This window comes from Telmatherina bonti (genome assembly GCF_933228915.1).
Source record: "Telmatherina bonti genome assembly, chromosome: 14".
Classification (NCBI taxonomy): domain Eukaryota; kingdom Metazoa; phylum Chordata; class Actinopteri; order Atheriniformes; family Telmatherinidae; genus Telmatherina; species Telmatherina bonti.
This window is the reverse complement of record NC_136612.1, coordinates 15,748,939-15,776,125: the sequence shown is the minus strand read 5'-3', so window position 1 is coordinate 15,776,125 and position 27,187 is coordinate 15,748,939. Positions and strand designations below refer to the sequence as shown.

At 44.7% G+C, this 27,187-nt stretch overlaps 1 protein-coding gene across 1 annotated transcript in view; it reads right to left on the bottom strand.

Moving 5' to 3' along the window:
* The window catches only part of tnrc18 (trinucleotide repeat containing 18), a 36,481-nt gene that overhangs the window by 3,676 nt on the left and 5,618 nt on the right, over window positions 1-27,187 (bottom strand). Inside the window, exons 2-25 of the mRNA XM_079252698.1 lie at window positions 22,494-22,634; window positions 18,578-18,682; window positions 16,445-18,244; window positions 14,383-14,470; window positions 13,638-13,867; window positions 12,742-12,888; window positions 12,227-12,411; window positions 11,396-11,810; window positions 10,311-11,282; window positions 10,050-10,195; window positions 9,830-9,963; window positions 9,205-9,315; window positions 8,933-9,116; window positions 8,533-8,845; window positions 7,616-7,828; window positions 5,183-5,347; window positions 4,373-4,809; window positions 3,875-4,009; window positions 3,612-3,753; window positions 3,414-3,531; window positions 2,050-2,125; window positions 1,852-1,960; window positions 1,637-1,753; window positions 894-1,046 (exon numbers count right to left, since the gene is read on the bottom strand). Coding sequence (XP_079108824.1) covers window positions 894-1,046; window positions 1,637-1,753; window positions 1,852-1,960; window positions 2,050-2,125; window positions 3,414-3,531; window positions 3,612-3,753; window positions 3,875-4,009; window positions 4,373-4,809; window positions 5,183-5,347; window positions 7,616-7,828; window positions 8,533-8,845; window positions 8,933-9,116; window positions 9,205-9,315; window positions 9,830-9,963; window positions 10,050-10,195; window positions 10,311-11,282; window positions 11,396-11,810; window positions 12,227-12,411; window positions 12,742-12,888; window positions 13,638-13,867; window positions 14,383-14,470; window positions 16,445-18,244; window positions 18,578-18,682; window positions 22,494-22,634 — 6,636 coding nt within the window. The remainder of the gene's footprint in view (window positions 1-893; window positions 1,047-1,636; window positions 1,754-1,851; window positions 1,961-2,049; window positions 2,126-3,413; window positions 3,532-3,611; window positions 3,754-3,874; window positions 4,010-4,372; window positions 4,810-5,182; window positions 5,348-7,615; window positions 7,829-8,532; window positions 8,846-8,932; window positions 9,117-9,204; window positions 9,316-9,829; window positions 9,964-10,049; window positions 10,196-10,310; window positions 11,283-11,395; window positions 11,811-12,226; window positions 12,412-12,741; window positions 12,889-13,637; window positions 13,868-14,382; window positions 14,471-16,444; window positions 18,245-18,577; window positions 18,683-22,493; window positions 22,635-27,187) is intronic.

The window sequence follows — 27,187 nt, the reverse complement described above, 5'->3', positions numbered from 1 at the left end:
GTGTGGCTTCATGATTTCTGTGGTCTGCAGCCTCGCATGCCGGGCAGGGAAGACAAATCAGCAAGAAAACATTCCTGGAAAGAAAAAAGTTTCATTGGAGAAGTGCTTAGCCAGTCGAAAAAGGAGCCAGCGTCAGCGAATCAGACGTGCGACATGCTGCACATCACAGCTCGTGTTTTAGACTCTGAGTCACGCGGAGCAACAGAGCGGCTGTAAGTTAATCAGCCTGATAGCACAGATGTGGAAAATGAGATTGGCTGTAGAAAGTCGATTTTAAAACTTTTAAAGCTGGCGGGAAAAGATGACCGATCTAAAGACGAGTGTGATCTTAAAACGCAACAAACTGAATGACACCCGTTACTAGGGGTGGGAAAACCGAATCGAAAAATCGAAAATCTGGATTTTTTTTTTGCTTCTCAATTTTAAAATCGATTTATTGTGAAAAAAATCTTTCTTTTTTTTTTTTTCAAAGGAATAAAAATAATCCTTTCTAAAATTTTTGTCATTTTTATTGTTTTTATTGATCTTTTTTCTCGTCTTCTTGTGCGTTACAGCAGCAGAATGATGGTCTGGATACTGTGTTGTTTTTTCCTCATTGAAAGCAAGAAAAATGACGCACAAAAAAAAAAAAAATGTTGTATACATTTATTTTGTTTTTAATCTACAAAAATGAGCAAAATCAAACTAATTGTGAGAATCGCAATATAAATCGAATCGAATCGGGACACAAGCATATCTTCACAGCCCTACCCATTATTCATGTAAATAAACATCTGATTCCCATGTATGTCCTTTTATTTGCATTTTATTTAGCCATATATGGCTCAAGCTGCAGCAGCTGGAACGGTGAGCATTGACAGTGATGACGATGAACAAACAGGACAATCCCTCACCTGGTTTGGGTTTGGGTTTGCGACCCGGTTTTCCTTTGATCCTGGGCGTGGTCTCCTCTGGCTTCGTCCCTGCCTCTTTGCCCTCTTTGCTGCATTTGCGGACCCTCCTCCTTGAGCAGCTGGCCACAAGCAGCGCCGGGGACGGCTCAGCGCCTGGACAGACGATTTCTTTGTAACTCCAGGGATTAAAACTACATCCTTCTCACACTATAATCATGAGCAAAAGACATCTGCTGCTCCCAAAGCAACCCTGCAGCAATAAAGTTGTGCTATTCAGGACGTTGGAAGCAGCTTGTTTGTGCAAAGTAAAACATTCAGACTGTTTGTGCAGAAATAGACGAGAAAAAAATCATTCATTCATTTTCTGAACCGCTTAATCCAATTCAGGGTCATGGGGAAGCTGGAGCCTATCCCAGCTGGCTTTGGGCGACAGGCAGAAAAAATCTGCAGATGTAATAAAGAGTTTTGTGAAATTTCTCCATTCAGATTCCTTATTTTCCTCACTGTATTTGACTGGAACACACACACACACGGACACAGCTGAATAGGTGTATTTTAGTAGCACTCTACCAGGAAATGAAATTCGAATCGATGGCTGGGTGTGAAAGTGAAATGAGAGAAAGTCTTTTTCTGTGTGTGTGGTTGATGTGTGTGCTCCCTTTTCACTTTCAAAATAACTCTGCAACTGAATCATCTACAAACTGTGTGTGTGTGTGCATGTGTGTGTGTGTGTGTTTTCTCACAGTGGATCTTGTAGTCTGGTGGCAGAAGTCGGATGTGGGAGAGCGGGATGCGGCCCGTGTCACCATCGTCAAACTCCACGGTGATAAGATCATCATTCTCATCAATATCTGAACTTCCTGTTTGGGAGAAATTGGACCAATCACGTGTGAGGAGAAAAACAGCTGATTGTGACAGATTTCTCATGTTCAAATGGCTGATGGAGCGATCGCCGCACCGTTGACGACAGTTCCAGGGTACAGGCAGCGGTACTGCTGGCTCCAATAGGCAGCGATGCGAGTGCCTTCTGGGAGATAACGCACAGTTGGAGGCTTCACATCGATGATCTGTAAATACACAAACAAAAGCTCATATAAAGCAACAGAACATGGAGCTGCAGAGCAGCTTGGAGCTGATCCGTTTGCCGTGCACTCACCGCCTCCTGGAGCAGCTGCTCCAAGCAGTAGATGTGCGGCCGGTTCCCCCTCTCGCCCTCTACCACCACGCTGTATCTGCAGAGAGGAAATGTGGGAGAATAGAGGCGGGGTCAAAAGTTTGGGGGGGGGGTCACTGTGTAAAGGCCTGCGGCTTTTAATCACACCGCAGGACAGTTTCCAGAGTAGATTGTGTGTTTGGCAGAGACAGAGCAGAGTTCTTATCTGGATTCTGCCTGCTTTGATGTGTAACAGGCGGAGGAATGCGTGGCCTTTTTATGAACCACCATGGCGGCGTTTTGACTCCGGCTGAAGACATCTGATGTGGAGCTAAAAGCCACAAGGCCAGGCTCCAAATTGTTTGTTTTCTTTTCATTTAAACCTTCTGGCTTTCAAAATCAGCCAAGTTATATCGAAATTTATTGCTTTTAATCTTCATTATGAATGAACAGAAGACTCTCCCCATGTTTAAATAAAGTTTTGGTAAATATGCCGAGTTGCACTTTCAAATCTTTCAGCCATGGACGCTCATTAGAAGCGAAGCTGCATCTGTTACGCTGAGCTAAGCTGCTGGCTTTTTCTGCTTTTGCTTATTTGGTCTCAATCTTCTAATTTGACAGAAAAATGAATACGTTTATTTCTCCAAAACGTATATTTGATATGTTTCAGGGAACACTAGAAACAGATGCAGTGATTCATTGAAACGTGGAGAGGTTCATCACTCAATAGAGCCTGTTTTAACTTCATTTCAGTCCAATTCTTGCACCATTTGGCATGTCGGCCTTTACCCCTAATTTCCTTTCCCTAAAAAAGACTTCTTGACAGCTGCCTTTCCATGGAGACCATTTCTGATGAGGCTTCAGAGAACAGCAGATCAAATGAAGGTCCAGACTCATCTCTCAGGGCCTGGATCAGGTCTTTACCAGGTTAGTTCCTATCACTTCCAGATATCATTAATCTGCTGTAGATTGTTGTTTTTTAGGCTTCACAATTTCTCTTTTATCCTCCACTTGTCCAAAATCTTCAAAATCTTTTAAGAAACAACACAAAACGGCACTTTGGGAATCCGATACAACACCAATCAAGGCCTTGAGTTTGCACACCTTTGTGGTGCGTGAATGACTCACAGCTCAGTGTTATGCGGCTTAAACAAAAGCTAAAAAAAAAAAGAACTACAAGGACTGGACTGAAAATGAGTATAAAAGCCATTTATTAAGGAAAAACTTTAATAAAGTGTCAGAAAGTCTGGAGGACTTTTATGCAAGATCACTTTAAAATGTGAAAAGAAGATCTGGCTGCTTTAAGCAAAATGTAAAGAAATGATGGCAGGACAGACTTTTTCACAGACTCGCTCATGTGTACTCACATGTCAGGGGAGTGCACGGTGTTTACGTGTCCTGCGTAGAGGAGCTGGTCGTCCATTGGGATCAAAACTCTGAGTCCGTCCACTAGAGAGTCCTTGTCCAACACACACTGCACGGGAGCTGAAAGCGCCAGCACGGCCAAGTTGTCAGTAATGATGTGTGACAGTACGTGCGATGTGCTGTAATGTGTGGCTACCGACCAGGTGTGGAGGAGCTCTCGGTCACACTGTTGCTTCGTGGTGGGAGGAGTTCGTCTTCACTGAAGCTGCTGTCTTGGTTTGGTTCAAAGTCTTCGTCTGCCGCCATGCTCTCCATCAGCCGGCTCACAGCACCTCTGGAAGGCTGCAAGAACCATAAAAAAAATAGGAGTTTCCACTGACTATAACTCTCTGGTTTTGACCTTGTTGGATTAATTAAGTGTCAGATCTTTAAAAACGTTGCAGAAATCCATCATCCCACTGACCTCCCTGGTTTTGCTCTTGGCTTTAGGTTGGCTCTTGTGTGTCGGGCTCAGGCTCGGAGGTGCAGGGCCCTCGCTGACTGGACTGCACAGAGCGGACGGGCTCGTAGGCAGAGGAGAGTCCTTCGGCTTCTTTTTCTGATCGAATAAAAGCAGGCAGATGAATAAAAAAGGCTGTAAATCTGTGACACACACACACACACTCACACACACACACACACACACACACACACACACACACACACACACACACAAGGTGCAATGCTGCCAGGCTGCCTGCAGTTGTCCTTTCTTGTCAACAACACGACACAGACAGCAGGGGACTGCTGCAGTGACTGAAGTACTGAGAAGCCCTGCTGGTGCTCAGACACACACACACACACACTTAGACACACACTCGCAAATATGTCGAGATAAAGAGATTCAGAGTTTGATGGAAGACGGGACGAATGAAATTGGGAAGATTAGGACACAGGAGGAAAAAGACAGTTGTTGACGTACTTTCACCACATCTTTTCCCTCTCGAGTGGGCGGAGTGGATTTGGGTCTGGACGTGGGCTTTGGGGTCAGAGCCGGGGCCGAACTGGATGAGGAGCTCTGGCTGGCTGAGGAAGACGCCGACACGGACATCTGACTGGCTGACGCGGTGGCGTCGTGGAGGAAAATCCTTTCGCTGCGTCGCCGGTTCCAGCCCTCGTCCTCGCTGAGGTCGAAGCTAAATCTCCGCTGTGAGCGGGATTTGGGGCGCGGCTTCGCCAGAGGTTTCCGCTTGACGGGCAGCGCTTCGTCTCGCTTGGTGGGGCTGGTCTGGTCGACGCGGCGTGTCGCCGGAGGCAGGAGGGGAAGCTCTGGGGCGGATCGCTTCCCATGCAGCAGGGAAGGGAACTTCCTAAGCCTCAAATCTGAGCCGGAGTCTGACCATTCACACTCAGATGAACCTGTCAGAGGAAAGATGTTAAAGTGATGGAAATGCCCTTCTCCTCTTACACACACACACACACACACACACACACACACATCTACTATCTACTAAACATGAATAAAATAATAGTGTTAGGTTCTATGAAATCAATATGCTTGTGTGTTAAAACTATTGATCAGTTTGTAGCCAATACATGATTGAAGACTGAATCATTTCATGCTCCAATTAGAACCTGTTGAACCAGAAAAACCCAAATTACAGCCTGAAATGCTGCTTTTTTCTTAAAACAAAAAGCTGATCCATGTCTGATCTGTTTCAATTCTTTTACAGAAACACCAGTTGGCAGCTCATTTGTGTTCATTGTGTTGTTTTTTTTTTTTTTGTTTTACCCAGAGTGCTTTGCCTGTTGCCGTGTTTGCCATCATGGAGAAGGCTCAGCGGGGCTGAGCTGACAGGGAGCGCGCTCGCCGCAAACTTTGCCAGCAGACCCAGCCCGCTCTCCTCGCAGTCGCCGTCGTCATCTGAGTTGGATTCGTCCTCATCCTCCGAAGTTTCTGCGTCAGAGAGAAGACAATCAGCTCAGAGACAACAAGGCTGTGGTGTGCGTCTGGGACAGAGGTCAAAAAATCACTTCCTATTGCACCATGGAAAGCAAAGTAAAAATAATACAACAATTACATCAAGTGGGATCTTATGGTAACAATCTTCTTATTCAGTCTCACACACATTCACACACTTCTGAATGTATAGGCAGGCGAGGAACAGTGTTGAAACCACGGCAGCCTGCCTTGCAGTACGGAGCAAGTAAACTGGGAATTTATCATTAACATTGCACAACACACCAACACGCACACCTATGAGCTAAAGTTTGGCTTAAACATAGTTCATAATACGAAAATTACCAAAAAATTGATCTTAAAATAAAAAAAAAAACATCTCCTCTTCCTCCAACAAGCCAGCAGAACAGACAAAAAAAAGGAACAGACGCACAAACACATCGGCATACTGCTGGTTAGCTGTGTGCTGCTGGTGCAGTTAGCTGCATGGCAAGAGGTGAACAGGAGGAGAGTCTCCTCAGGGGTTAGTGTTAACAGTGGAGGTGGATACACAGTACATTGTCTCTACCTGCAGCAGATCTGGACTTGAAATGAGATCTTTTAATTAAAACAAGCTGGTTTCAGGTCTGACCAGAGCCAGCAGCGATGCTGTGTTAAAGTAAAGCGAGAAATCACTGCAGCACTTAAATCTTTTTTTACTTCTTACATTGATTTAAATTGTGCTTTTACTTTGTACTGTGAATCCACTGTGTGTTAACAGTAGCAGACAGACGTTACAACAAGCAGGCACTGAGAAGACAGCCCTGTGAGGCCCCCGAGGCATGATGCTAGCCTGAGGTTCGAGTAACTATGGTTACATCCTCTATTCCCAACAAGCAAACATCCTTCCTTCAAACTTCTTACAAGCCATCAGGAGGCGTGAAGCCGGGTAAGTGGGCGTAACCATGGCTACCACTAGAAAACTTCAATTTGTAATGAAAAAAATAAACAAACTATATTAAAAAAAAAAAGTTAATGTTTTGTGTTTGTGATTTAATTTGCTGCATCGTCCATGTTAGTGTTCAATAAAGAATAGAGGGAGGGGCACTTCCTACTTACAGAGCAGGTGACAGGGGTGTGGCCTCAGGCAGGGCGGGGCGGGGCGGGGCAGCGCAGCGGCGAGAGCGCAGCCTAGCCTTAGCATAGCCCGGCTAGAGCAAAGGCTTTAGCCACAGCTGTGTGTGTGTGAGGGAGGGGGAGGGGAGGGATCGCTGTGGCGAGGTAGAGTGGGCTCAAGGCTGCGCTTGTCCTCGCCAAGCTTCTGTAATGTCGCAGTAGCAGCAGCACAAGCACATGGAACAGGCTGAGAGACACTCAAAGCATCATGGGTAGGAAAGGAAGGGGGTCAGGGGTTGGGATGGAGGTGAGAGGACAGAGCAAGGTGTCTTGAGAGAGCAGGGAAAAGGGTTATTTGAAGGTTTAGTACACACAGGAGGAGCTCTATTGTACAAATATCCCCAAATTTAATCACCTTTTATGCAGACCACCCACAACAAACACCAAGCCACATAGTCAATAAAAAAAACATTTGGTCTCATAATAAAATATTTAACTAAAAAAAAAAGAAAAAAGAAAAAAACACACTAACATGATATATCTGCTTATTTGAACCGTATTTAAACTAATCAACAACCAATCTGTCCTATCAGATTCCAGCCGTGTGCTCTGAGCTAATCCTCTGCTAGCTTTCCAAACGTCTTTCCAACCTTTCGACCAGAACCAGAAGGGATATTTGATGAACAGAGCATGCTAAAGGATGTGTGAGGTGCAGTGGCAGCTGGACAGACTGACAGAAACAGACAAACAGATGAAGCAGACACAAAGACCACAGCACTTTGCAAACTGTACCAATCAAATCAACACCTTTAATAAAGCTTATAGGCACCAAACTGCAGTACAACTTTATGGAAAAAAAAGAATCTCACAATTTCACATACTTTGTACAAAATGCTACAAAAACAGTTCTGCAATCCAGGCAATAAAAAGTCCATAGAAATTGGTAAACTCTTTGAGAAAACAAAACAAAACAAAACAAATAAAACACTGCTACGTTGCAAACCAAGCCAGCAGTAAGAGAGGTAGGGTTGGTCAAGGTAAAGCACAGTCTGAAAACGGCTACTTTAGCAAGAAGCATTCAACAGGCTCAAGCTGCGAGGAGGCTCAGAGACACAGTTTTGTCTGACTCAATCTTAAAAAGGCTTGGAGCGGTAAGATTTGATCAGTAACCTTGGTCAAAGGAGTCGTCAGAGGAGCTGAGGCCCGCCTCTTCCAGCAGCAGGGATAAGTGCTTGTGTTTCTTCTTCTGAGACTTCTGACTGGTCAGCAGGGATGTCGGTGACGACGCGGACCGCCTCTTCCTGCTCAGGTTGCTGTGGGAGCGCGTCCCAGAGAGAGGAGGCCAGCCCCCTCGAGCAGAACTGTGCTCCTCTGAATCAGAGTCTGGTGTGGAGAAAGTGCGGTTAATGATTCATGAAGTCGGGAGGATGAAGACAAAGGGTCAGGCTAAAAGAGGGATTCTACTTAAGTTCAACCAGCAAATATGCAGCAAAATCAATATAAACTATTTCCTGAAGTAAAAACACATCTATATGTACTTATGTGTTCATCTCTGCTAGTTTGATCAGCTCAAAAATATACAAACAGATGAGATCACATATCAGCAGGGCCGGTTTAAAAGTTTACAGGGCCCTGGGCCCAGTGTCCCACGGGCCCCCCTTCCCCAGCGCAACATTGTGAAAATTGTGAACGATACACCGTGAAACAACATTTCTAACATCTCTCAGCCAGTGGTACCACCAACAATACACTAGACACTGTGGTGTAACTATCTGGCTTCTATGTACATTTTGTTTCAAGTCCAAACTGCTGGTGTTTGGCCTATGTGGGCTCCACTAGTCTCTAAATGGGCCCCAAGTGGGCGGGGGCCCCAGCCCATAATGCCCATTGGATAATCCGGCCTTGCATATCAGTGGCTTAATGCACAAGATCGTCATTAAAACGATGGAAACACAAAACACAAAATCCAAGTATTCAGCTGAACTGAACACAAAGAAGAAACTTGCTTTTGCTTACATGTGGATTTCTGTGCGCGAACACCTCGGGCACATCAGATCTAAGCTACATTTTTCTCTTCAGATACTCACTGTTGGAACAGCTGCTGAGCTCTGATCTCATGGGAGAGAACATCGCAGTCTTCTTCTGACCTTTCACTTTCCGGACAATCTCTGAGGCAGAAGCCTTGGCGGCCATCTTGACTTTCCCTCCTTTAAGTGAGGAGCGGATGCCTCGCTCCTTCAGTCCGCTTTCCGCAGACTTGCCTTTCGACTTATCTAACTTTGCACCAGAGGTCAGTTTGCGGGGCGCGCCCAGAGAGCCAAGCGACAGCGACAGAGCTCTGTCCAGGTCCGAAGCCAGCTGCTCTTGCTCGCACATGTGTCCACGTTTTGTCTTGAGTGCCTGTAAAAACCACAAAAAAACCCCACTATTAATTAATAAGAATGAATGTGTAACACTTGCACTTTGATTCACGACCCAGTGGCCTACCTCCAGAGAGTGACTGGTGGATGGCTCCTGGTCATTCCAGCTCTTCTTTTTCTTTTTCTTCTTTTTCATCTTCAGGCCTCCACTTCCCGTCTCCGCCTCCTCTTCATCTCTGGAAACGCGGAACCTCTTCTTCTGTCCTTCCCCAGCTTCTGAGTCCTCGGAGTATTGCACTGTCTTAACCACCCTAAGAGATGGAAATATTTATACTTGCTCAATGAGCAGAGAGGAACAAAATAAACAAAAATATCAAAAAGGCTGGAGAAGACACTTACTTTCCAGGCCTGCTGTCCAGTTTCAGAGGCGTGGCCAAGTGTTTCCTCTTCCTTGGTCTTCCTCTGCCCCGTCTAGTTAGGCTCCTCCTCTCGTCCTCCTGCTGCCGCTCACTGACACAAAGTGTGCAACAGTTAAAGGTTTTTTTTAGACTGAGGGGGAAAAATGAGCTTTTTTTGGAGGATGTATCATAGCAGGAGCAGAATTAATTCATTTCCTGGGTGAGCTGCAGGGGTGGGGAAATCGAATCAAAAAACTGAAAATCGGGGGTGTTTTTTTGTTAAATTTATATTTTTTTTCAAATCAATAAAAATAATCCATTATAAATAATTTTGTCATTTTTATTGTTTTCATTGATCTTTTTACTTTTCTTCTTGGATATTATAGCAGCAGAATGATGGTCTGGCTACTAGGTTGTTTTTTCCTGATTGAAATCAAGGAAAATGACGTGGGGAAAAAAAAAAAGGTTTTATACATTTATTTTGTTTTTAATCTACAAAAATCAGCATTATCAAAGAATTGTGAGAATTGCAATTTAAATCGAATCGGCACCCAAAAAAATCGGAATCGAATCGGGACAAAAGCATATCGTCCCAGCCCTAGTGAGCTGTGTTCCCCATTACTTACCGCTTGTCGCTGCGCCTCTGCAGCTTGCTCAGCTCTCTCTGCTTCTCCTTATACGTTTTCTGAAGCTCTGCCAGACGAACACGGTATTCAACTTCCACCGCGTCCAGCATGTCCACAGACATTTTACTGTACAGCTGCTCAAAGACACAAGCATGAGGCAAAGGAGTCAGAATTTAGTTGCCACATTCCCATCGGCGGTGAAAGTTTGTCTTCATCTTACTGGCTCCTCCTTCCTCTGCCTCCAGCTGTACTTCTTGTTTGGATCCAGCGTTCTTGGTAGATCGATGTGGGACTGCGTCTCGATGGCCTCTAACAGGATTTGTCTGCTGGCTTCAAGAAGGCAGTCTAGACCCTCTAATGTCAGATCTGAATGGGTTGGACGATTATTAAAATATTTGATGATTAGAAGGATATCACAAGCAACACAGCAGAATAGAGGGTTATAAAAAAAAAAAAAGAAAAAAGAAAAGAAGAAGCTTGCCTTGCTCGAGGCTCATGTGATCAATCTCTTGTTGGGCCATTTGGCTGAGCAGGGCCATCCCCTCTAATGCCACCATCTCCAGGGGTCCAGCGCTGCTGCAGTCGGACACCACAGGAAGATTTTCTACCTGCGATATGAGCGTCAGGACGGGTGGGGATCTGGGCCTGGCCTGGGCCATCTCACTGGCCGTTAGCAGGGCGAGCATGCCCCCCATGGGATCTTCTGAACTGATGACAAGCGGGAACGGAGAGTGGGGAGAGAGGGAAGGACACACAGGTTGGCAGATTTCTTTCTGACCAGGAGAGTCAACTGGAGCGTCAGGCTGTTCTTGTTCGCACACATTGATGTTGGTTTGCTCCAATGGCACACACATCTGGGACTCTTCCTGGCTGTTTGAGTCTGCGACGATGACCGATGGATATTGCGTTTGGTCTGGTTCCTTGGCAACCTCTGGTTTAGGCTCCGCTTCAGCACGTGATGGAGGTGGTGCATACGACGTCCGACAAGAATAAGATGACACCGCCATTTTAATGGGATGCCCCTCTTTCTCCTCTTTGCTGAGGTCTCTCAAGGCTTCCAGTTTTTGCATTGGAGGACTGGGGGGATGCAGAGGTAGTGGTTGAGGCTTGGGCTTCGGGGCTTGCCTGTCTATCTCTACAGCGCTGCTTCCACGGACAGGACTGCAGCTCCGAGGACCGAGCGAGGCGGGTGTGGCATCAAGTTGAGGCTGCTCCTCGTCGGGTTCCTGTTTGAGGAAAGACCCAGTCTTTGTTGGTTCTAGTTTCTGAGGTTTCATGTTGGCGTCCAGAAGCCTTGAATGGCAGTGGGCTGAGGGCAAAGAGGCTGCTGAGGCAGGGGAACAGGGGTGATGTGCTTCCGGGTTTTCTGCTGTGGGTGCTGAGAGGTGATAGGGTGGGAAGGGCGTGCCGTATGGTGCGGTGATGGATTGGTAAGGGTAACCTGGAGGGAGATCTGTTGTACAAGAAATGCAAAAATATAGAAGTCACCGGATTAGTACAAGAAAAAAAAATCTCCCAGAGGTGATGACAACCAGATTTTAAATCCCTCGGCTCGTTTAGACTCACCAGAGTAGATCCCTTGAAAAGCTGCAGAAGCAGACTTCTGCCCCCCTCTCTGCTCCCTCCGTCCCACCTCCCTCTCCTCCACCACCTCCTGTTTCGGTCGCCGTGGTGAGGATGGGGGTGGAGACGCTGAGCGGGGAGAAGCCGGGTGAGGAAGGGGCTTTGGTACATGCGATGGGACTCTCTGCCCTCCCTCCTCTGACTTGAGGGTGGTCACAGGGGAGGAGACAGGAGGCAGAGGGGTGAGGGAAGACGTGGATGGGGTTGGGGACCGAGAGGGAAGCGGAGGTTTGCGGGGATGGAGAATGGGTGAGGGTAGCGGGGAGGATATTGAGGAAGGTCGGGTTTTTGGATCGGCGTTCCGCTTGTCAGCCTTTTCTTCCAACACTGGCCGGTGCTCGCTGGCTTTTAGCCGCTCCTGGGACACAGCAGAGGAGATGTTTCTGACAGATGGACTCACTGTGTACATCTGATGTGACACTGTCGAAATATTACCATCATGTGTACTTTTTTTTTTGTTTTTTTAAGACTTTCCTAACTGCTTTCTTCTAAAGACACATAATGCGAGTGTTTATTAATTATGTTGCACAACTTATTTTGTAGAAACAGAAAGAAAACAGAGAAGTCAAATGTTTATTTGTAATTGCCTGCTGTAGCTTAATGGAAACTGTTTTTCTCCTCATGTACAACCACTTCTGAGCTAAATAAACATCAAATACTCATGTTGTATCATTACTAAGGAGTCAAACTGATGTGGCCATGCAAAACTCATGCCTGCAAATGTTGAACACTGAGTGTTTTTTGTATGAGCTGCAGAATGCCAAGTCCACTTACAACTAGCTGTGCATTCCTCTGAAGCTCCAGGACCTGCACCGTGTGCTGCTGGATCATAAGTAGCTCCTGCTGCCGGAGCATCTGCTGCTGAGAGAGGAGCTGCAGCTGGGCGGCGTGCTGTAGGGAGCTCCCTGTACCATACACACCCGACCACACTGGGGCTCCACGCTCTAGCAGATCCCCTCCTGCAGCACAAGAAAGAGGGGAAACTTAGAAATCCATTTAAAGCAGACCCTTCTTCCCAGATGGGAACTGGTGTGCAGTGTGGTGTTGCTTCAGAACATTTTATTTTCAATGAAATATGTTCTTGTCAATTTGATCTAGCAGTTTTGTTTGTTTTCAGTAAATACGTCTTCTAACATCTGCCTCAAGATGAAAATCATATAAATTCTACATTGAAGATGCTTCATTTCATACTTTAATTGCCACTCGTACACACACACACACACACACACACACACACACACACACACACACACACATATGTATACTGAGAGAGTGAACAGCTTTCGTACCATAATGTGGCAGGTGTTCAGCAGGGATGACGATCAGCTGTCCAGACTGTGGGTCCCTGGCAAACTGGTAAGGAGGGGGCATGGAGCCTGGCAGAGAGGGTGGGTAGCCTGGGGGGAGGGACTGGTGGAGTGACGAGGGACCCAGGCCTGAATGGAAGAGGAGACAATGAAAGAAAGCGTGAGAACACACGCAGAAGTGTGAAAAAATGCTTGATGAAAACAAGAGTACCACCAGAGGGATTGTATTTCACTAAGCTAAACTAAATCTAAATTTCCAAGGTGTTTATTCTTCATCTATATTTCACAGCTAAACTGACATCGTTTCTGAGCCACATATGGGAACAAACGCTAAATTTTTATGCTTTTTGAGAGATTTTTTTTCTATTATTATTTCTTGCCCTCATTGTCTAGACACCGGTTCCTTTTCTGGAGCTCTGTAGGAGCATCTGTCTTGTTACACGTAAGTTTACATAAGTATATGATTATATGTGTCTTGACACTGTTATTTCTGGACAGAGGGCATGGGAGAAGCAGGTCTGGAATGTCCTGCAAAGATCAGGAATGTCTGTGGCACTCGACCCCTGGAGCCTGCTGCTGGACAGACAGCCCCTCCCTTTTCTTTTAGATCAGAAACCACAGTGCGTGTACTAGCAGAATCTTGCAAGCTTCTTTCAGCCTCTGTGGTCCATCCAACTCATAATGGATTCTTCTTCATTTCAGCTCTTTTTCTTCTCTTCCAACATTGGGCCTAAAATCCTTGAAATTCCTAAACACATGCCTCATTCTGACATCATGCTAAGCTCCCACAAAGAATGTGAATTCCACTTTTGGAAACATCTAAATGTGTTCTTGCAGCAGCTTGCAAAATGACTTCAGTCACATGTAGGTCTGCGTACCGTATGGCGAGCTGGAGAGCCAGACTGGAGGAGCTCCAGGCCGGGGCATCCATGAGTGAGAGGTCAGAGTTGAGGGGTCGGGAGGCCACCTCCCTGCCCCTGCTAGAGCCGCTCCTCCTGTGACCATAAGGTTTGGGGTCATGAGGCTTGGCGTCATCATACTGGGTGTCAATCCACTTGACAGAGGAGCCGGATGCATCTGAGTGAACTCAGAGAGATTCTTGGACTCTCTGGAAAGAGATAAGACGTTTAAGAAGCACATATTTGGAAGAAAAACACCCTTAAGGCTCATTTATTCTCCCATATGTACAGGAATGGGTATGTCTGTTTCAAACATGGTCACATATCTCTGCCCTCATAATTCCATGCATCTTTATGTCCCCATAGTCATTAAGTCAGTTAGCCCACTAGTGGGTGCTTTTATTGGGCGGTTTCTGTGTCATCTTTTTCCACCGCCTGTTCCTCTTCTTCTGTGGTTTGTTTGCTGGCTCTGTGCCATATACAACTCAACACTGCCCCCTGTGATTTCTGGCGGTATTGCTGTTTTCCGCATCAAGCGGCAGATAGCTAAGCCCCTTGAAACAGACGAAATTACGTGTGTAAGTGATGCAGGAGATGGAAGAAACTGTTCATCTGCCCACATTTGCACCTTCTGTGTCGAGCTTAAATGGGCTTTTACTCGTCATTGTTTTTGCCTGATCTGAACACTTTATAAGGAGAACTTCATGCAGCCTCATTCTCTCACCTGATTGCTTTCTCTTGCTCACGATCGAGCCGACCAACCAGAAGTCTGTCGTCATGGTGGCGAGCGCGGTCCTCCCCTCGCTCCTCATCTACGATGAATTCAGGGCAAAGGGGCAGAAAAAAATGACATTAGATATGGATGTTTAGTGGCTGCATCACCAAAGTCACAAGACTTTAAATCTATTCCCCAAATGCAACGTACATTTCAGAGAATACCACGACAGAACAACTGTTATACTGAAGGGCCAACGTTGGAGGGCATGTGGTGAGAACAGAAAGAAAACAGGAGAAGGGAGATGTGGACAAGCAAGGTAACAGTAGCTATATAATGGTGACATGACACAGCCTGTCAAAGCAAGAGGAGAGTTGTAAATATCACACTGAGGCTGAAACCCAACATTGTATTTGTGTGCATATTGTACAAACACACACAGAAATGGAGTGACAGTCCCAGCTCCTCCTGTCAATTAATCTAAAGTCACTACTGTACTCACACACTCAAAGCTTTAAACCCATCGGCTCATTATGGGGGGGCCTACGGCTGAAGACAGCGATAGAAAGCAAGAGGGAAAATAAATAAAACGACAGCAGCGCTCCACCGGGCCATCCAGAATAAACATGAGGCTCTCCACCTTCTACTTTCTCTTTCTCCTCCATCTCTTCAGTGCAGACTGAAGGTCCCTGAGCAGCAGAAGGGTTTTAATACACGTGTGTCAAACCCTTCAGGTCTCCTGTGTGTGCGTGTGTGTGTGCATGCGTGTGTGAAGCCCAGAAAAGCGACAGGATACTTTAACAAGCCCTGATATTCTCTGTAGCAAAGGTTTCTGTTTCCAAGGTTACAGAGAGTCCATCCCACATGCTCTCCTCAGCATCAGACCCAGCGATTAGCCCTGCACACCCCTTATTCCTCACCACCGCTCCTCCTTCCATCACTCCCTTTTCTCACTCCTTTACTTCTCGACAAACCTCTCTCATCCCATCTATCAACCTATTGATCTATCCTTTTCCCTTCTTGTTGCACTATCCTTCTTTTCCTCACTTCCGTCCATCTACCTTCCCTTCATTCACCCATCCATTTCTGTTTCTATAGCAATGCTTTTCTTAATTTAATTCTCTTCTTAATGTGAAGTGTTGAAGCTATAAGACCACGCGCTCTGCTCGAGCAAGGAAATGAATAAATATCCCTGAACGGTGATGCAAACATCTATAGACAATCACTCATTTACATACATAGTTACTTTCAAGATTGATCCATTGCTTAGCAACACACCCATGGTCTTACTGTAATTCAAAGCTTGTTTGTAGCCTTTAGTGGCACTCCGTAATGACATGTTTAATGCATGGAGGGTTGGAGCTGAAGAAAAGGGTGAAGAAAGAGCAAGAGGAGGGAAGGCCTGAGGTGGGACAAGGAGTGAGTACCTCCACCAAAAAAAGAACAGAAAGGGAGGGAAAGCAGAGATACATTGAACTAAATGAAAAGAGCAAAAAGACAGCAAGGTAGGCTGAGTTGTGGGTGGACAGAAAGAGCTCAATGATACATGGAGCTGACACAGACGCAAGTAAAAGGCAGGGAGATTGAGTAGGAGCATTACAGCCGAGTGACCTTGACGTCCAAGAATGGAGTGCACTATTGCAGGGATGGCTGTACTGCCAGTAAAAATCAGCAAAAGGAGCCTTTCATCAAAATAAAACCAGTGACATTACTTTTTTAACCACAAATTACTTGTTATTTCATCCATATTAAGGTCGAGCTTCATGGCTCAGTACCTTACAGTCAAAACAGGGGCAGAGGAAATAGGATTTTGATGGCTCACAGAAACCAAAACAAGGAATTGGTTAATTTTGCTAAGAGGATCTCTACCAGTACAATAATTCTGAGAAATATCAGATAGCTGAAAGCAGAAGCTGGAGAAAACACAAGCGAATGCTTTAAGAAATGTTTAATATACTTATTTTTACTTGGTAAAAAAAAGTATAAAATACTTGTCAGCAATGTAAAAAAGATGCCACAGATCTTAAATGAGTGCGAATTTATTTGTGTAGCTTCATAAAAACATTGTTACCTTTAATAGCGGTTTGCAGCAGGGGTCTCTGCGGGTCTGAGGTTCCGCTGGTTTGTTTGCTGGTATTCCCGTTGTCTCGTTGTCGGGCCACAGCTACAGCGATTCCAACTGGAGGGTGGCGCACCTCACCCTCCGCCTCCCTGCCGAATGAGCGGGCGCTGTCCGGCCGCTCCTGTTCCCTCTTCAGTTGAGGCGGGACCCTCATTGCTCCCGAACAGCCTGATCCAACTGCAACCCTTTCCCTGTCTTTATCCCGCTCCCTTTCCCGTTCCCGCTCTTTTTCCCTCTCAGCGTCCATCCCAATGCTAGCCAGACCCCCGAAATCTCCACGGCCATCGACCATGTGCCTGGACGAAGCGGGGCCTTCAGCTGCAAAGTTTCCGCTGTATTTAATCAGACTCTGCATGGCTGAAACCTCAGAGGAGTCCATACCGGCCCCTCCGCCTCGTTCTCTGTCAGCGGACACTCCCACCAGCGAGCCTCCGGGTCTGTACAGCCCCGATGGGGTCAGGTAGCGTCTCTGACTCCCCTCCTCGTCCGTGCGCCCTTGTCCGTGTTGCGTTTGAGGGGAATGACTGTGGGAGGATTGTGAGCTGCTGGGTCGATGCGATGTGTGAGGAGAACTGGACTTTTGTGTGTGTGCTGACTGACTGTGGGGGGAGGAGAGTGTGTGTCCGTGTTGGGCCGCAAGAGCCGCCATGTGATTTGTGGCGTAGTTGGCCAGCGGGCTGATGGCGTTCCACTTAGGCTCCGCCCCCGCCCGCTCCAAGCCCATTCTGAGATGTTTGGAGATGTCCCTGGTTTCTGGGCTGAACTGTGATTGGTTTGAAGAGAAAGAAGCGTCCTGACCTCTTTTACCATACGAACCATTGGAGCAGATGACAGAACCTTCCTCTCTTTGATTGCTTAAATCGCCAGACTGCGAGAGCCGCGGATGCTCCCTGAGGGTTTTCTCATGAAACCTGTAGCTCTCTCTCTCTCTGTCTTTGTCGAGCTCTCTCTCTCTTTCTCCGTCCCTTTCCCGCTCTCTGTCTCTGTGTTTGTCTGAGTGTTTGTTGTCTCGGGCCTGTGAGGCGATCTGGATGGGCCCAGCCCGCTCGTCGTAAACCTCAACAGAAGGCACATATGTAGGTGCGCTGACTCGCTGCTCTCTGATAGGCTCTCTGGGAGTGGAGATGTGGGGGAGACCAGCGGTGGACGGCTGCAGAGCGGGAGGAAGGACATAGGAGACGTGAAGGCTCCCAGCTGATGTGGCCACAGACTCGTTTCTCCTCTGTCTGTCCGAGCTGGAGTTATTTGAATTTGCATTAGAGTTATGACTGTGCTGGGGTCGGGAGCTGCTGCCCCCCTCGTCCCGACCCCCTCTGTCCGTTTCTGGGCCATGAAACCTTTCCCCGCCTCCTCCTCCTCCTCCTCCAGCAGGCAGATAAGAAGCCTGTGGAGGTGACAGTCTGGATCTGGACTCCACTGTGGAAGAATGAGAGTGTGACTTCTGCTGGTGAAGATGGAAAGACCAACCGTCCCTTTCTCTGTCTGCGTCCCGGTCCTTGTCTTTCTCACGTTCCCGTTCTCTACCCGCCCGGCGCTCCTCCTCGCTCCTCCCATCCTGTGTCAGGTCCACCACACTGTGCGGGCGCGCCTCCTCTCGTGACCGATCCCTCTCCCTTTCCCGCTCTCCCCGATGCGTCCTGTCCCTACCCCCATCCCGTGCCATCCTCTGAGGGGGTGTGGAGCTGGTCGACGAAGCAGATGGGGGGTGTAGAGGTGACCGATTCAAAGAAGATGACAGGAAGTATCCCTCTGAAACAAATGCAAACAAGCCGTTTACAAACTGCTGAAACACCAGATTGAGAAAATAGCAGCTCACTGCAGACAGAGGCCGGGGTGAAAATAAATATTTATGAATCAGCCTGCAAAGAAAATATTACATTGACCCACATCTACGCCGTCGCACGGCTTTACCCGGAGCATAAGTCAGGCTGCACATTCACAACCAACCTAATATAGTTTCACAATGACTACGCTCAACAAAAAACACGTTTACCTCCACTGATCTGGGAGATGATAGCTAAAGATTTATGTGCCAACTTCTACAATTTGTCTCCATGATTGTTGTTAGTGACAGCGACTGACCTTTATGGGAGTCATAGAGAGAGTGCTGGGAGAGCGAAGGAGGATCCAGGTGGCCCAGCGACAGGTAGGGGCTGGAGTACAGGCTGCTCGGGAGAGGAGGATAGCCTGGAGACACAGCACAAAGCAATTTACAGAAATGATGACCTAATTATCACAGCTTCTTTTCCCTATTACTCCACTGATATCTGTTAATCCTTTCTCGTGATCATTCTGATTATTTGTTTAATATATTAGTAATATCGCAAACAAAACAGCAGGACAAAATGTCAAGATGACTGACTGGAGTCTATTCTTTCACAATTTTGGACTCTTAATGCAGAGGTGAAGTCGCAGTTTCATGTCTCATTTGACGACACCGCATGAGATCTAAGAGTCAAAGCTGGATTTCAGATCATTACATCATTCTGTAAAGTACCGCCCCCATCTAATGAAGTGAATACAGTCTGATTAAACACTCATAAGAAATCTTCCATCATGAAAGTTATGAGCATGTCTGTCATAGGTTAAACTGAGAGTTGTGTCATTTGTAGTCAGGACTGGGTATTTGTCTGTTAGCAGGATCACTTAATACTTAATGGCCAGTTTTGCATAAATACCGTAGTTAGAGGTGGAGTGTGGCCAACCTTAGGAACAGTCAGCTTTTTATATTAATCTAGATCTAGATCCCGGATTCTCCTGTGCAGAAAATCTGGTCCAGACTTTTTTTTATTTTAAAGCTGTAGCTCACACACCTGGAGCGAAGACCTCAGAAGGAAGTGTTGCTATTTCACACACTGTTTTGACTATGAAACATGTCTGAAAATGTACATGTGAAAAAATGTATGTGTAAAAACGTTTTTTCTAATTTGACTGCTCTCTTACATAAAAAGCTCAACGATTCCCACAACACATGGAGACCAAACCAAGCCAAATCTTACAATATCTAAATACAAAAAAAACCAGAACATTCATAATTTAAGAGATGAAAGTAAAATATTTATAAAAACAAATGATTAGTTCATTGTCAATTAAGCTGCTTATTCTCCACTACAAATTTCAGCAAATTCAAAATATAGACTTAGTTTTCTACATAAAACTCTCAGTTGACCTCACGTCACCTGCAAAATGTCTATAAATCAGGCCGGGCTGTTGAGCCAGAGTCTGCCCGCCAGCCAGCTGCTGCTCTCAGAGACCAAATCTTATTATAGACCACTAGTTTCCAAACTTTTTCTGGCAAGGCCCCCTCCCCCTTGGCAAGGCCAAAAAAAAAAAAATCCCTGCCACCCCTACTGTTTTTCTTTTCTTTAAAACACAGCCAATAACAACAGAGAAAGAGAAACACTTCAGGACAGTCTTTTCTTTTTGCTAAACCTGTAAAATCAGCACCTAAAATAACATCTTAGTTCATTTATATTCCTCACAATCAAACATAGAACATTTGTTCAGCAGGTAATTCAACAACACATCTTTAATTAAAGACCTCCAAAGAAATGCAGGATATGTTAACAGGTCACTAGTAAAAGGCACTGTATGCCCTGGTTTCTTTTTCTACTTCTCCCCTGCTTCACAGGGTTTACAGTTTTCAGACAAATAATACAACATCTAACCAGGCATTAGTGGCTTTAAACAGAAAATGAAAAAGATTAAACTCACATCCCAGATGAGATTTACAACATTATGTAATGTGTATTGAATCTTCTACAAAACAGGCAACACACAACTTAGCTGGGCATATTTTTTTCTTTTGTGATGACAAACATGTCTCCATGGTACAAAAATCATCTTAGTTTTATTGAACTATTTTCCATACATATAACACCTTTAGTGAGGCTAGGAGTATTATAAAGTACTGCTGGTGCTGTAGTGTTTTGTTCAGTTATTATTTATTCGGGTCAAATGACATGTACATGCTAACATAGCCACTGGCAAGAGAAGCGACTAACATCCATATTTAATGTCAAACAAGGTTAGACAGATGGGTTTCTGTTTTTAAACTCTTTAACCACATATTACAGCTAAGCATATTCTCTTCAAGCTTTGGCGTGTGGTTGCCATACAGCTACAGCAATCTGCAAAGTCAGCTTCTAAGCTACTGTCTGGAAACCTCTTCATCTTTAAAGAAACTCTGGCTGATATTAAAGCCAGTCACCAGGTATTAAAACTTACTCTGAGGCTGAGAAAGATTTATTTGATATCAGAGCAAGGGAAGTCATTGACTTCTTTATCTAGATGTAGACTTTCAGCCTCTTTACCTTAAGATTGTTAAGTATGCTTTAGAGCCAAACTTAAGTGTCAAAATCTATCCAGGCTTTATGCACCCTACTTTACTTAAATATAGAATCAAACATGCTGTGACTAAGGAGAGGCTATTACTCTTTATCATATAGACAAAGGGTGTTTTTACAGTCTCCAAAGTGCATCCATTTAAGGTAATTTTCAGTAGGTGGATTTCCATTACACCTAGAATTGCGCAAAAACTAGATATCGCAATAAAAACCACTAATGGAAACACCGACATTTAAAAATAGGTTCAAATATTATCATATATACCATATCATATTTCAATATCATATATTTTTACGCTCTTTTGAGGTGGTTTTTCAGACGTTTTTATATGGAAACATTTCGCAAAAATGTAATGGAAACACTTTTTTCGCATTTACGTGTCCCTGGAAGTGACCTTGGGGGTCATGACCAGTTTATTTCCAATAAAGATGGCGTGGTGCGGAAAAAACAGCGAATTTCAGAGTTTTAGAAAAGAAAACTAGGAAGAAAAGATTTGTAATCTGTAGCAAATTCTCCGCAGCAAGTAGAAAACCCCAAAATAACGCTACATGCCAATTTGACAAAAACCACAATTTTCGTAAAATCTCGCGAGAGTACAGAGAACTTACGAGACTTGAGGCTAATGGCTGTATACTGTTCAATGGAAACACCAGCAAATCGCAATTGATGTTTACGAATATCGTTTTTATTTTGCACAAAAACAAAATATAATGGAAACACAGCTATTTACTGATCTATTTAAATATGGCAGCAGGTTCAGATGAATCAATCATGACTCCATCAATAACCATAAAGCTCACTAATGAAAACGTCACATCTTATCTATTACAAACCATAAATGGGTGGAGTTTAAACAAAACCCCAGGTGCGATCACATGCTACTGCCTCCCCCCTTGAGCAGTCCTTGAATTATTGAAACTCAAGCCAAAAATTTAAAGACTAATTAGACAGAATCTAATTTTCTGTGTTTGGAAACCACTGAACAAGATTTGTGTCGCTGAGGCGATGCAATCAGTTTGACGGGAAATCTTAAATGCAATCTGTTTGTCCTTTTACCTCACCAGGACGTACGGCAGGATGCCTCTCCTCCTATCTGACCTTCTACTCGAGGGAAATTTGATAAGGTGACACAAAAGGACACGAGGGAATGAGGACAGAACCAAGATTCAATCACTCACTGAACAGGCCAGAGAAAGAAGAGAGACGTCCAAAGAGAGGACACTTGTGTAAAAGTATGTTCACTAGCTCTGTTGGGAGAAAGATGTTGCAGAGAAGTGAGGCTGGAGAGCAGACAGAGAATAAGTGTGCAATAGATGGGAAGCTATGAAAAAAACCAGGAGAAGAAGACAGAGGAAGATAGATTACAGTCGCAGATGACAACTGAAAGTACAGGACTGGGTCGAGGACAGAGAAACTGAGACACATCTAGGACAGAGCTGGGAGTAGAGCTTCCAGCCGTGACACAGAAATGAAACAGGATCCCAGCGGTGGAAGCAGTGAGGAACAGAAGAGGAGCAAGCCTTCTGGGCATTAAACGGCAGCAGACAGAGAAATGTCATGAAAATGTGACGCTAGTCGCTTCTTTAAATCAAGTACTGAGATGGAAAAAGGAGGTTAAAGATACATGCAAATGTTTGTTGAGGTTATTTACCTTCATGAGCGTGTGACGCCCAGAGTTGGGCCATCTGCAGCCCGCTGGGATTGGTTGATCTGTATGTAGGGTCGGAGGTCAAGGCGGAGGGGCCTGGATAACCTGACAGGAAGGGACTGGAGCCCGCCGGAAAGGCATCACCTGCGAGAAATTATGAAGACAGTCAGCCACCCTTAAAACCACTGAAACCAAACTACAAAACAACACGGATCAATTTTTCTGCAGGACATGATCATGCTTTTGTGTGTTTGAATACCAGGAGCTCCGTCAATATGCGCTGATGTTTCTGTGCCAAAGCAGTCTGTTGTAATCACATTATTACCGAACACAGCCTTCCACTCCATCTCAACAAGACAGACCGCAGGCAGCCTGAACGCCAAGAAGGGAACAGTTAATGTAACTGCGGACTGAAAACCACAATCCTCTCGACAGGAAGGGAACCAGGTGGGCCAGTGTGGAGGGGACTGTGTCTCCTGGGAGCCAGTGATTTAATGGGCTGTAGTGCTGGATTGAAGGGGGATGCTGACTTCATGTGGCAGACACAGATCATCAGATGTGTCAATGCATCTCAAATTCAATCAGAGAGCTCCTTTTTTACAGCATTTATTCTTACTCGTGTGTTTTGTTTTGAAGGAAAAGTTCAAGAACGGGAATCAGAGAATGGCACAATGCTCTGAGAAGTCAACACTTTCCCATGTTTTGTTTTTTTTAAATATCCAGTAGGGGTGGGAAAATCGAATATCGGGACTTTTTGCTTCACAATTTTAAAATAAATTTTTTTGTTAAAAAATTGATTTTTTTCAAATAAATAAAAAATAATCCACTATAAATTTCTGCCATTTTTATTGTTTTTAATTATCTTTTTACTTGTTTTCTTGGCCTTTATAGCAGCAGAATGATGATCTGGCTACTGTGTTGTTTTTTCCTCATTGAAATAAAGAAAAATGACGAGCAAAAAAACAGTTTTGTACATTTTTTTTACATTTTTTTTACATTTGTTTTTAGTTTACAAAAGTCAGCGATATTGAAGATTTGAGAGAATCGCAATTTAAATCGAAACGCCACCCAAAACAATTGGAATCGAATGGGGACAAAAGCATATTGTCACAGCCCTAATATCCAGCACATACCCAGGCTGCAGCAGTCACACAAGAGAGAGCTGGAGTGAATTATCTTTGACTGATAAATGCCTTTGAAAGCTTGTGCACTCCCCTCACCTCAACATAAAAACCAGGTCCACTGCTGAAACCGCCGACCGAGCAAATCCTCATAAAACAATCCCATATCTCAACATGATATGGGTATTGATTGCTTTTATTAGACTCCACCCTCGTCATGTTTACAATCTGACCAAACTTCCAACCTCTGAACCGCTGCTGCCTCTTTCAATCACAGCCTGCCAGGAGTTGGAAAAGGTTTCATGTTTAGCTTAAGGTCCACCCCTCCACCACCACCACTACCGTCCTGCTGGCCCATTACTGAACGCACTGCACAGCCATTACCCTGATAAAACTAACCATGTGTGTAGGGGAAAGGGTGCTGCCTGTATATGGGCTGGGGGGGAAGGGACTGAATGAGTGTGTGTGTGATTCTGTATTAGGCCTGTGGGAATCTAGAAGACATGCTGCGCTTGCTGAGTTTCCCCCTGCATCTAAATCAGTACATTAAAGCTTTTGTCCGTCAGTATGCGTGCACACACACACACACACACACACACACACACAAACACACACACTGCGTTTTAAATCAATACCAAATGCAGCTTTCCAATTAATCACAGAGGTGTATACACACACATACAGCAGTAATGCACTGTGCCTTTATTCTCTGCTCTGAAAATTCTGTGTAGGTGGAACCCTCCACACCCAGCCCTGTTAGACAGGGATTTATTAGAGTCTCTTAATGTTTGCATCAGTGTGTGCGCGCGTGTGTATGGGTGCACAAGGGTTTGTGCGGCACGTGAGTGTACTGAGGGCAACTTTTGTGTTTGTGGCTGCACTGTGTCGAGTGATTGCACATCTGCAAACAGTTGTGTGGGTTTGAGATGAATGCCCTTTGAGTCAAGATGCTGCAGAAGCTGCATAGTCCACACACACATTTATACATCATAAATAAAACAAAGCAAAACAAAGAAAAAATGTATTTGTCACTCTGTCCCACCCACATTAAACACACAAGAGTTTGATGTGATTTTTCTTTAAAAAAAAAAAAAAAAAGAAAAATAGTCTATAAATTACAATCCATTACAATCATACAAACAACTGCATTTATGGCTTAATGTTATAAAGATGAACCATAACCATGTTTGTACAACCAGCTCTGATGCACTTAAAAGAAAGAAAACAATGAACATACATGATACGGTTTCTTATTTTGGCTTTGGTCTGTTGCTCTATTTTTCTGTTATGAGCTAATAATGTTAAGAAAAACTTCAATTAGAGTAATCTATCTATTTGTTGTTTCCTTTATATTTAAACCAGTTAAAATCAGAACATGAACAGCAGACTCAACCAGAAATATAACGCCTGTATATATTTTCACCAAAAATACAATCATTATATTCAAGTAAGATAAAGAGAGTTGTTTAGCTTGGGTCATGTAAAGTTGATCTTTCAGTGATGGATTAGTGTCACAGCACAGTGACACGATCTATTAAAAACACTGTTTATTTTAGAAAGACATATTTATGGGTTCAACCATTGACTCTTTCCAGAAAGTTCCCAGATTTTTTAAAATCTGGATCAAGTCCATTTTAGTTCAAAAACACCACTAAAAATCTAACAAGAAATCATTTTACCGCAGCTTTTTAATGCTTCCCTCCAGTGTGTGTCGGGCTACGTGCCCAGTGATGTTCTAACAAATCATCCTCACCTATAATTCACTAATTGTTGCCTGGTGTGTGTTTGAGGAGCTGTGCATAGTTGCAGCCTCGCAGAATATTTTCACAACCACCACCTGTCAGGAATGTTGAAGTCGTGGTAGGATGTCAGCAGTTTCCATTTCTTCAGGCTAAACACCGGCCTCCTTAACACACACACACTCATACACACACGCAGAGAGGCACAGACTATGGATCAATCTCAGCATCACAGCAGCCTAAAGGCTCTTTATTTTATGAGCAGTGCTAACACACACACACACACACTCTGCTTCCTCCAGTCTACAGTTACGCTTTGTGCCAGTGACCAGGAGAAGAAGAAGAAAAAAAATCCCAAATTCCCTTTCAAAATAGTCTACGGGAGGAAAAAGAGGGAGGGGTGGAATGAGGCAAAATATTTGCACTCCTTGTTCCAGAAACAACATCCCAATGTTAGCTGAGAGGGAAATGTTTCTTTAAATGTTTTGGAATTACTCTTTCATTACCTCCCTCCCTCTCGCTCGCTCTCTTTTTCTTTCAGCCCTTTCCTTCCTTCCTCTCTCTCTCCCCTCCCACCCCCGTCACTACTTACACAAACACTGCGTTTGGCTCCCAGTTCACAAGACAGTTAGTTTGCCATATTGGGATAAGCGAGTTGCCAAGAAACACGCTCTCTGACTCCCAGCGCGCTGCAAGCCTCCATGTTCAGATCCTCATAAAAACACACCTCGACATCAGAGAAGAGGTGGCCTGCTGGATATCGAATCTGATTTGCGTGTGCGTTGTATATCTGAAACGCACACTAAAAAATCTGAATCCACATTCAGGAAGAGCCATGATGGCGAATCAATATAAAAATGTACTGAAAAGCCACCGAATCCAAGAACAACACTGGAAGTTGTACAAAAGCACACACAATGTGAGAGAGAAAAAAATGGTAAAGAAGCCTGCTACGCACACACACACACACACACACACACACACACACACACACACACACACACACACACACACACACGCACACACCACAAACACCTACACACACTCTGTGAACCCATCTGTTATCCATCAGTGGTACTCAAAGCAGGGTTAGCTGGGGGGGAGAATCTCTATTGATCTCAGGTTTTTATCCTTGCAAAAACAAAACAAAAAAAAAACAAAACTGAAAACATTTCAGCTGTAAAAGTCTGTTGAGCTTTCCACCTCTGCTACAGCTAACTGGCATCCAGAAACCAGTAAGCACTAACCCAGTCTGCAAAGCTGGAAAAGCAGGGATGTGCAGGTTTACACACAAGGATGTTAGCATCGAGTCTGACTGCAGGCATGTGACTCAGAGTCGAAAAAACAGAGATCTTGTTTTTCTTTTGGTCTCGATCCATTTCTGAGAAATAGTGTGTGTGTGTGTGTGTGTGTGTGTGTGTGTGTGTGTGTGTGTGTGTGTGTGTGTTTGGAAGCTCAGGCTGAACATTTCTTAATTTGAAATAAAATAAAAAGTCCAAACCATGGCTACTTTCCAAACACTAGCCCTGCCAATATGTAATTGATCAATCTCTGCATTGCCTCAATAAATCTGCATCAGAAACAAATTTTTAATAAGTACTCTCTTCTCCCCAAGCCACTCTGAAGAGAAATGTGCGCAACAAGCATCTTTGGAAGTTGTCTTCTGCATTATTTTGTATTCTACATTTCCCCCAGGATGACAGAAAAACAGACTAGTTTGCTCCACCCGACACGGATCATTTTCTTCAAAGCAATCTGAGCTTTATGATTAATTGTTTGGTTATTCTTCCGTCAACAGCTACTTAAAAATCTGTGATGCAGAAGCAAGCGGAGGCTG